At 39.3% G+C, this 11,563-nt stretch overlaps 1 protein-coding gene across 2 annotated transcripts; it reads left to right on the forward strand.

Annotated features, from left to right (window-relative positions):
- Window positions 1-4,930: 4,930 nt before the first annotated feature.
- On the forward strand, window positions 4,931-9,417 carry LOC116077026 (olfactory receptor 1468-like). 2 transcript variants are annotated; one of them, XM_031351245.1, is made up of 3 exons: window positions 4,931-5,055; window positions 5,624-5,752; window positions 8,464-9,417. In XM_031351245.1, exons 2-3 carry the CDS (start codon window positions 5,744-5,746, stop codon window positions 9,415-9,417), a joined length of 963 nt encoding a protein of 320 aa, XP_031207105.1. In that variant the 5' UTR covers window positions 4,931-5,055; window positions 5,624-5,743. The 2 variants fall into 2 exon arrangements, with proteins under 2 accessions (XP_031207105.1, XP_031207106.1); XM_031351246.1 differs by lacking the exon at window positions 5,624-5,752.
- The last annotated feature ends 2,146 nt before the right edge of the window (window positions 9,418-11,563 follow it).

Consider the following 11,563-nt stretch of genomic DNA (forward strand, 5'->3'; position numbering starts at 1 on the left):
ATTTACAACCACCACATTACTAAACCAGCACAATCCCTTACTAGCCTCTAAATATTTGTCCTTATACCCACAGATAAACACCATTTTCACCTCTCATCAAGGAAACCAGTCTTTGCAACAGACAGAGACTATTACAGAAACCACAACCAATCAAAATATAGACTTGTAGAGCCCAGGCCCTGTGGATACATCTACAAAACAATTTCCATATTTAAATTTCAGGGAACCTTGTGTGTATGTGCATATGTGCATGGTGCAGGTATGTGTGTGTGTGTGAGAGAGTGTGTGTTAGTGTGTGTGTCTGTGTTTGTGTGCGTGTGTGTGTGTGTGTGTACGTGCGCGTGCACACGCCCACAAGGGTTGTAAGAGCCAGATAATTAGGGTGATTGCTGTGAGAGTATGTCTCCTAGTAAATCTTAGAAGCTATATTCAAAGTCTCACCAACATGACTGCTTAAACATGAGCAGAACAAAGACAGCAACAGACATGCCAAAGTGGACAGGAGGAAAGCTTCAATTGTACACAATGAAGTACAGGCAACTGAGGGTTGGTGAGAGTGGGAGAAACAGTACTTTCCAGGGAAAAGCACACCAATACCAAATGATCACTCCTAAATACATATGTAGAAATATTGCACAGCTTGAGCAGGTTATATTTAGGAATATATGTATATGTATATAGTAACAATTAATGAATATAGGTACCATGAATTTGAAAGTGAGCAAGAGGGTCATATTGAAGGGGAGGGAGGAAAGGAAGGGAGATATGATGTATCTTTATTATAATCTTAAAAATAAAAGAAAGAAAAAAGATTTCCTTAAAAAAAAAAACCCAAAAACCAAGTAACTAATGAGGATGACACAAACAGAAAAACAAAAACCTCAACACACTGAGACTGAATGTGAAGGGATGGGAAAATATCTTCCACATAAATAGAAAAAAATGTTAACAGCACATATCTGTCACAACATGCATCAAATAAGATCTACGAAAGGCAGGAGGGCATTATATAACGAGGAGAGGATTTCTTCTCCTCCATTAGGGAGGCTTCTAGCCATTTAAAGCAAATATTAAAGGTCCTGAAAAGCAGGAGTGGATTGTGAGAAATGAAAGTGAAATGGCTTTCTACACATTTCCTGTTCCAGAAAGACCATTAGACAGAAAAGTAATGAGAAAATGGTGGATTCAACACACCAGAAGCCAACGGACTATGGAGAGCACCATATCTAACAGTGACAGCGTATGTACTTGTCTAAGTGCACATGGGACATTATCAAGGCCAGATGATATACAGGACCACAGAAAAGGTTTAATAAAGTTGAAATAATGTCAAATGTATCCTCTTAACACACCGATACAAAACTAGAACCTAGTTACAGAAGGAATTTCAGAAAATCCTCAAATGTAAGGAAATTAAATGTGTCCAATGAATCGACAAGTTTAAAGGGAGATGATGTATTTTAAGACAAATGAAAAAAGAAGCTCATCACCAAAACCAATGAGATATAGCAAGAATACATCTTATAATGGCAAAATTTCTACCCAGAGACACTCACATCCAAGAAGGAAGATCCAAGAGCAACTTAATGTTACTCTTCAAGGAACTAGGGAAAAAAATGGGCAATGTTAGCAGAAGGAAAAAACAATACAGATCAGATCAAAATAAATGAGAGACTAGAAAAACAGTGGGAAATATCAGCAAAACTGATGACTAAGAGATAGGTTTTGAAAAGAAAATCAATGGACTGTTAGGTAGGTTGATAGAAAGAAAAGAATTGACAAGTAATGAATCTCAAAGGAAAGAATAGGCTGTGATAGTCTGAATGCAAAGTAGCCTGTTGAGAGAGGGTCTCTTTGTAGTCAAGTAAAAAAAAATGCCACTCCTCAGTCTCTTAGATGATTATTGCCCTGGTGCTGTGTGCAAGGCCACCACTGTGGATATGGAACCTCAAGAAGCCACCTCCTATAGCCAGGCAGGAACACTAGTTGGGAGATAGGGACACCAACCCACCCACAAAACCTTCGACCAAAAATTTAAACTGTCTTCAAGAAATGCCTGGATGGGGCATGGAGCAGATACTGAGGGAATAGCCAAGCAATGACCAGCTCAACTAGAGACCCACTTCATGTGAAAACAACAATCCCTGACACTATTAATGATACTCTATTATGCTTGCCAACAAGAGTCTAGCATGGTTGTCCTCTGAAAGGCTCCACCCAACAGCTGCCTCAGATGGATGCAGACAAATGGGCAAGCTGAAGGGAGCTAGTGTGGGAGGCTAAGCTCAGGCAGGCAAGGGCACACGGGGAAAGACAATGGCTCAGGAGTGGTATAGCTGGGCCCTCAGGTAGTACTATGTCCAATTTTCTGAGCAACTGCCAGACAGATTTCCAAAGTGGTTGTACCAGTTTGCAATCCTACCAGCAATGGAGGAGTGTTCTCTCTCCACATCCTTGACAGCCTCTGCTGTCACCTGAGTTTTTGATCTTAGCCATTCTGACTGGTGTGAGGTGGAATCTCAGGGATGTTTTGATTTGCATTTCCTTGATGACTAAGGGTGTTGAACATTTCTTTAGGTGCTTTTCAGCTATTCAATATTCCTCAGCTGAGAATTCTTTGTTTAGCTCTGTACCTTATTTTTTTTTAATAGGGTTATTTGGTTCTCTGGAGTCTAACTTCTTGTATACATTGGATATTAGTCCTCTCTCAGATATAGGATTGATAAAGATCTTTTCCCAATTTGTTGGTTGCAGTTTTGTCCTATTGATAGTGTCCTTTGACTTACAAAAGCTTTGCAATTTTCTGAGGTCCAATTTGTCTATTTTTGATCTTATAGCATAAACCATTAGTATTCTCTTCAGGAACTTTTCTCCTGTGCCCATGTGTTCGAGGTTCTTCCCCATTTTCTCTTCTATTAGTTTTAGTGTATCTGGTTTTATGTAGAGGTCCTTGATCCAAGAAGATAAGAACGGATTGATTTGTATTCTTCTACATGCTGACTGCCAATTGAACCAACACCATTTGTTCAAAATGCTATCTTTTTTCCACTGGACGGTTTTAGATTCTTTGTCAAAGAACATGTGACCATACAAATTAATGACATGATAATAAAATTTATTTGTGAAAGCTAAGAAAGTGAAAACCAAAGTCAGTTCTGGAAAAGAAGAAAACAGACAAACTCAGACCCTAGGGTTTTCAGTCTTATGACTAAGGAAAAGTAATAATAGAGAAACAAAGTGTGTGTCAGACTGTTAATACAGGTAAGACCACACTTCGGGTTCTGGAGATCAAACAAGCTTACACTCCCTAGACATGTGCCCTACCACTGAGCTATATACTTAGATCTTGGATTTATTGAGAGAGGTCTTACAATGTAGCCTAGAGTGGCCTCAAACTCACATTCCTCCTGCTCCCACCTCTTGAGTGCTGGGATTACAGATATGAACTACTATCCCGAAATAGATCTACTCTTTAGCTATCTATTGCTATTTGAGAAAATTGGAAAGACAGTTCAATAGACTTTATTGTTTGTAGCAAATGGTGTTGAAAATTAAGATTTCCACAAATCAAAGCAAAACAAAAAAAATGCACTTCAGTCCATCTCCCCCATGTTCTCTAAAGTAATCAACACAAACCAGATCACAGGTCTCTCTAGTTCTTCAAGTACTTAGGGAACTCCCAAGTTACTTTTCCTTATGTAAACAGAGAACTTCCTGGGCAAAAGTCAAGTATCATGTGCAGAAATATTGGAGTGAGCTGCTGTCAAGCTGCATGTACAAAAGCAAGCTGAAGCCAGTGAAGAGATGACTCTTGCAGCTATGGATTAAGTAAGAAATGGCAGGTTGAACATAGTATGCCCAAAGAATTAGTTCTGAAAAGTTGAATTACTCTACTGGGAAAGGTAACAAGTGGTTTCACTGAGTTTGGGGTTTAAAATAAACATACTGAGAGCAGTGATACTCTTCTACTTAAGGTGAATGATGTTGAGTATGACAGGAAACTTGGATGCTCTGTCTTGTTAACATAATCATGGAATGCTGTGTCTGAAATCTTGTGGAATTCCTCATATCTCTGTGCCTCCAAATACACTGTTAATTTAAACAATAACAATGAGATAAATGGACAAGGATGCATGTTTCCAAGTAGCAAAAGCACCACTTCCAGCTCATGACTGCCAAGTGCAAGGGGAAAGCCAGGGGAGGCAGTGGAAGAAAGAATTATATATGTCACCTATATCTAAATCATTACTTAGAGGCACTGGAAGAACATATCATATAGATACATACAAAGAATGTTGGGATGGTGGTGGTGGATGATGTTAAAGCTCTCCTATGAAGGCAAAGAGATAAAAATAATGAATGAAGTGTGAATCTGAACTTTTTGTATGTTGATTGAGGATAAATTGAACATGGTTTAGGGTAGTTCACCTTACATTGCCAAATTTACAAACTTTGGTCACATAAGTATAACTCTTATTAGTAACCTGTTTGTATATTCTAGAGTCTGCTTACAGGGAGTTGGCCTATAGTCTGCGTACATAGCAAAGGACCCTTTTTCAAGCATGTCTTTAATGATGGTACTCTGCTTCAAAACATATAGTGGCCTCCTGTGGAAAATTGTAGGTAAAGTATTCACAGCCTTTGGTACCTTCTTTGGCTCCTTCAACCATTCTCCATCACCTCTCCAAATGCAAGCTCTGTTGACACAGTGCCGTGGGGATGAATAAACACACACCACCAATTTCTACATTCCTACCATTTTCCAAGTATAGTCATGTATGATTAGGGCCTATGATTGGAGAGACAGGCCTCTGAGAGAACTGGCTCTACATAGAACCTGGATAATTACTTTGTTTTAAATTAGTTCCTTTAGGACATAGACTCCTCTGGGATGGAGGGCCCCTTAGGCGTAGGGGTAAGTAGGATGAGCAATGTGAGCAGGTGTGGTGCACACACAGGTGATGGCTGTCGAGACCATGATTTCTATGCTTATGATGCATAAATGGGAGCAGGATTTCAGATAAGGTCCCTGGAATTACCCCGAGATAGTTCTGTGTAAGTTGGCCAGGGTGGGGTGGTGGTGGTGGTGGTGGTGGTGGTGGTGAGTGAGCTGATGTCTCACTGTCCTTACAACCTGAGAGCCTTGATTTTACTGATTTTATGACATTCTGTAGGATTTGTTTATATAATTTATTAATGAAAGCATTTAGTAACGTCAGCATAAAATGCATTCTCACAACTTGCGTCACTTCAGCCTGATGGTTCTATGTGAGAAAGACAATGAATATACATAGGTTTTTAGCCTCTGGATATGTTATTAAAATACTCATTTGTTCAGAATATTTCAGAATATATTGGACAGCCTCCCTCCAAGAGGTTATGGTCATCATATTTATTGGGGTTACTGTTCAAAAGTTTGTGCTAAAAATATATTATTTTATGCCTCTGTGTGTGGTTGATACGATAGCAGAGCTATCATTAACTGTAAAATTTGAATTTTCAACATGTAGAATTAGGTTCTGCCTAAAGCCTACCATGTCAAGATCAGCATTTAGTAATGCAACCAGCTTCTTTATATCTAAAATGGGTTTTTAAAACCCTTTGTGCTTCACTTATTTTTCAGTGCTGGAGACTGAACTGAGTGTCCTGGGAATGCTAGATAAGCACTCTACCACTGGACTGTATCTCCAGCTTGAAGCTCTGCAGTTTATGACTCATGTGTAGTCTTGACTGAGAACTGCATATGAACCAGGTGAGGGAGACGAAAAGCACTGTCATGGGAATGGCTCAAACTTATATTCCTAACGAGTGGCTCTGTCTTTCAGGTGATATACCTTGGTTGTGATTTATTATTACAGCTAGATGCCAAATTGAAATCTTCCTCATCTTTTAGAAATAGAGCCTCTAACTAAGCCACATAAAATTTTATCGATGCTTTTCCTTACTGTGTTAATAGCACACAATGTCTAAATATGCAAGCATTACCAATGTGCTAGACGAAACAGAACCAGCAGGACAAAAATTCTTGCATTTGGATTCAGTTATTTATCCTTAGAGGAAAAAGGTCCCATGTGTTTTATTGATGTGATACACCCAGCATATGCTTATTTCTGAAGACTAGCTGGAGCATGGTCTCAATGGTAGAAATTACACCCTCTCCTTCTTACCAAATAACTCAGTCTATCACACATTACTTTCATTCTAATATCAACTCAGTGGACAAAATATATGTGTATAATATATAATAGACTCCCAGGTCATTTAGGATGTAAAGGTAGTATGCTTAGGCAGAATAATATTTTCCATGTTACTGAAGTTATACCCAGAAATTACATATTAAGATGCCCAAAGGTTCTTATGGGAAGGTATAATAGTTGTCATCAATTTAGATGACTGTTTGTAGCCCTTGAAGTTGAAGGAATTTGTCTCTCAGCCTAAGGCACAGCAGAGAAAAATTTCTAAAACACTGGTCATGTGCAAGAACCCTGCCAGGTGTTATCCATGCCACAAGATGGCGATTCAGTCTTCCTTGCATGGAATCTACATGAAGTCAGTCAAAATAGTGATCAGTGCCTTGGGTGCTCTGGGATAATAAAGGATGCTGTGGAAACATGGCAGCTGGTCTCACCTAGAAAGGCATGACAAATTTAGCTCATTGAATTACATGTAATATACAAGGAGGATAAACCGAGGGTAAGCCAGGTAATATGGAAGCACAGGGGAGATGAGACCAGGCAGAAAGAAGAGCAGCTGTGAGAAGCTGGTGTGAAGAGATTGGCTGACAAGTCAGTCACATAGTGCTATGTAGGACATGTCAATGCAGTGGACTAGATGATAATGTGGAGGTGGCCAGGGACAACTCCTGAGGAGCATTTTGTCTTTTGTGCCCTTAAAATAATTTTACCTTCATCTTAAAAATATTCAACATTTATGAAACTTTCAGCATGGCAATGAACATCAACGTTTCATCCCAGACAGTGAGAGAGTGAAGAAATTGAATCAGAGTCAGTGGGGAAGCAGGGAAATGGAATTAAGGCTGTTTTAACCATCCAGATATAATATTGGCCTGGTCCTAATTTGGGAAATGGGATAAGCATGGTTCAGTTAGAGAAACAAAACTGGGCATAGCCTCAGAAATGTAATCCTAACATTCTGGAGGTGAAGACAGGAGACTGGTCATTTTGAAGCCAGTATGGGGCCACAAAGCAACTCAGCTCCGAACAAGACATTCTTACTATCCTCTTTAAGGCTCCAGAAACATCTTGGAGGAGAGGGAGAAAAGAATAAAAAGAGAGAACATAGGGAAAAGGGCTGTGAAATTCCATTTTTTTGGGCAATACATAGCCATTGAAATAATGAACTCTCAACAATTGTGAATGACTGCCAATCAACAGGCATGCATGAATAGGGTTCTACCCTCACCCCTGAATTACTCTGTACTCATAGATTCAGAAAAGAGACCTACGCACCGAAAATCCCACTACACACTAATGTATAGTTTCAATCCAGTAGCCACACAGATGGCCCTGGGTAAATTATTAAGTTACAAAACAAAACAAAACAAAAAGTCATGAATCTGTGAGAGGAACAGCTAGGAACAGAAGAGATGGTTGATAGGAATGGGAGGCACAAGAAAGAAAGTGGGTGTGGGAAAGAAGGTAACTAGAATCCATTATGTATATGAATCAAATTGTCAAAGAACTGAGTAAATTAATAAAAAGAATAAAAGAACATGAAGAGAAAAGAAATGGGGAGGAAATAATGAATCAGGGATAGAAAAGATACAGGAAAAAAGCAGCGGAGAATCTATAGGATTTTGTAGATTGCTAGCGAAACAAATATAAGAAAGAAAACTCTTAGGATTCAGACTTAAGGCTAGATTCCTTTCATTTTGAGATACAAAAGATAGAGGAGTGGTTTGGGAAAAGGCCAGCAGGAAATAAAGTCTGTTGATCTGAAGATGGCCCTGATAAGTCTAAGATGAGCTAATCACTAAGCACTTGATGGTGGATTGGGAAAGGAGGTAGGCGCACCCTTGAAGCTTAGGTGGCACCTGATGCCATGAGAGCGATTTGAGGGCTGGAGCTACATTCTTACAAGGGTGTTTAGGAAAATGCTGCAGGAAACAGTGATATAGAACACACTGTTAGAAAAACAGCCACTGTTGTTACTTAGAGTGAATGGCCATATCATCATCGGGAGAACTGGAGGCCACAGAACTAACCCATATAAGTTGTTTAAGATGGGAGTGAAGAGCCAATGTTGTTGTTTACAGTGCTGTTGGAAAAAAGTATGCTAGGTGGCTGGAATTTAGCCATGGTGAATTTCTTATTGTAGATTTATCTTTCAATATGAAAATGAGATTAAATGTTGTAGAACATGTTCACAGATCATTTGTTATGAACATATATTTGCTTTTATTTGGATATTGAGGGGTCTTTTATTTTCTCTTAAATATCTTAGATGCAGGGCACCACAGAAAGAAACCAAACTGTCATCTCCCAGTTCCTCCTCCTGGGCCTGCCCATCCCTCCAGAGTACCAGCACCTGTTCTATGCCCTCTTCCTGGCCATGTACCTCACCACTGTCCTGGGGAACCTCATCATCATCATCCTCATTCATCTGGACTCCCATCTCCACACACCCATGTATTCTTTTCTCAGCAACTTGTCCTTCTCTGACTTCTGCTTTTCCTCTGTCACAATGCCCAAATTGCTGCAGAACATGCAAAGCCAAGTTCCATCTATCCCCTATGCAGACTGCCTGGCACAAATGTACTTTTTCCTGTTTTTTGCAGACCTTGAGAGTTTCCTCCTTGTGGCCATGGCCTATGACCGCTATGTGGCCATCTGCTTCCCTTTTCATTACATGAGCATCATGAGCCCCAAGCTCTGCTTGAGTCTGGTGCTGCTGTCCTGGGTACTGACCACCTTCCATGCCATGCTGCACACCCTGCTCATGGCCAGATTGTCATTCTGTGAGGACAATGTGATCCCCCACTTTTTCTGTGACATGTCTGCTCTGCTGAAGTTGTCCTGCTCTGACACCCATGTTAATGAGTTGGTGATATTTGTCATGGGAGGCCTCATCCTTGTCATTCCATTTGTGCTCATCCTTGTGTCCTATGCACGAATTGTCTCCTCCATTCTCAAGGTCCCATCTGCTCGAGGCATTCGTAAAGCCTTCTCCACTTGTGGCTCCCACCTATCTGTGGTGTCACTGTTCTATGGGACAGTCATTGGCCTATATTTATGTCCATCAGCTAATAACTCTACTGTGAAGGAGACTGTCATGGCCATGATGTACACAGTGGTGACTCCCATGCTGAACCCCTTCATCTACAGCCTGAGGAACAGAGACATGAAGGGGGCCCTAATTAGAGTTCTTTGCAAGAAGAAAATTCTTTTCTGCCTATGATCATAAATATTGGAATCAAAAAATAATGTATTCAGTAATATTTTAACATTGATGTATGAGTATTATTATATATCGTTTCTTCCTATCATAAAACTTACTTCTCAACTGAAATAATTCTGGGTTGTTCAATATGTAATATGTCTCCAGAAATTGCACTAGTGTATAGAATAACTGCATCTCATACAAGTTGTCATTAGAGGCTGGGTGTGCTAGATACAGATACATCCCCTCAAAAACTGTACACTAAGTAGTCTTGTGTAGTTGATGGAAAAGTGATTCCCAACAACTTTCTGGGGCAATTTTCCTGACTCTGGTCAGCATAATGTAAAATTGTTAAATTAAATTTATTTTTTAGATTACCATAATTCAGGCATTAATGATGTCTTATCTTCCCATATCAAAATTAACTTGACTTAAATACCCAAGTATTGTGCTCACTCTTCTTAAAATATTAAAAAGTAACTTATCGCATGAAGTAGAATAAATATTTGAGCCAATGATTCTAAGAAGCAGCCCACAAGAGCTCATATCTACAATGCACTGACTCATAAGCACAGGCACATATAATCATTTATGCTCATTTTGCTAAACAAAACTTTTCATTGTTGAAATAAAGCTTTGCTCACCACTTCTGAGAAAATATCCTTAATTTTCATTACTTTCCTTTTTGTTTCCATGTTTGATTTGTCTGTTTTCTTTCACCTGGTCTCCACTTAGAATGAACTGTTTGCATTGTGCTGGCAGTTTGATTTATGCTCGCTCAGGAGCTGATTTAGACCAGGGCCTTACACGCTTATTTCTGGTCATGAAGAAAGAAGCTGAAGTACATTTGCCATTCTGGGAGACTTTCTTTCCTACCTTATTACTTCAAACTTATTGATAAGCTTAGCAGACATGCCTTGTAGTTGTCTGATGTTGATTATATGGAGGAAAGGGAATCTTTGCAGAAGATCAAAACAAGTGTAATTGGAGTTTAGCAGCATCCTGTTGTGAGTTAGTACTGAGTCAATTTAAAGCTCAAATTATTCAAACCTGGAGATTTCCTCCAAAGGTCCTACAGCCTGAGGAATAGAGTGAATGGCCATTCATTATTTAATCTTAGCTGTATGAAGATCATTGTTTAAGTCTCCAACCTTGGTCCATTTATTTTCTTTATTGTTGGCTCTAAGTGATGACATCCAAACCATCATTTCATTCTTCAATAGTAGTTCATACTGCTGCAGTCCAGACTCCCTTCTGTACCCACTCTAACTCTCTGTCTTTACTGATGCTTTATGACAAGCAAGGAATGGAGCTCTTCATTATCTACCTACCTCTGCTCTCTGTTCTACATTCCACTTCTCAGGTCTCATGATCCACTATGAATTTGCCCTAGAAATGATATACTTCTGTGTACATATGTGTGAAATGTGAATATACACATATATTAAAAATGGATTAAGATTCACAGCCACATGTAAAAAGCGAAGTTGGACTTGTACTTTACAACATGAACTAACATTTTTCTTGAATGAGTTAAAGACTATGTGATTGACATTTGAGCACATATGAAAGATTGAAATGTGGTCTGATTTGAGGAACTGCTGGCATATAGTGAATTTGAGAATAACAGATTTTGCTCTGAATGTGATGGATTTAGTGACATATTTTCAATCTCACGCTGGTTTTGCAACAGTACATATACAGCCACAAAAGCTAGGACAATGGAACTCTTAGAATACATTAAAGTGGTAAATTTTTATGACCTTTGATTATTTAATGATTAATAAAGACCGTTTTAAATCCTAACTGTGTGTATGTTGTTTCCTAACTTTCCAGTCTTGATTCATTCAATTTTGTTTGTCATCTATTCTAATAGTAATTGTTATTGTACATCAGGATGTGACACAAAACAAAACAACAGAAAACTTCACAAGGACCAGAAAGAAGACTATAACAATGAAAGATATTTGTGCAACAATGGACACTTTACATTCCAGTCATTGCCCCTCCTCAGTCTCCCCTCTCACAGTTCCTCATTCCATTCCTCCTCCCCTTGCCTCCAACAGGATGATCTCCCCCAACCAGGCTTCCCCCTTCTCTGGGGCCTCGAGGCTCTCAAGAATTAAGTACATCTCTCCCACTGAGGACAGACTAGGCAGACCTC

This window comes from Mastomys coucha, unplaced genomic scaffold (genome assembly GCF_008632895.1).
Source record: "Mastomys coucha isolate ucsf_1 unplaced genomic scaffold, UCSF_Mcou_1 pScaffold5, whole genome shotgun sequence".
In the NCBI taxonomy this organism is placed as follows: Eukaryota; Metazoa; Chordata; class Mammalia; order Rodentia; family Muridae; genus Mastomys; species Mastomys coucha.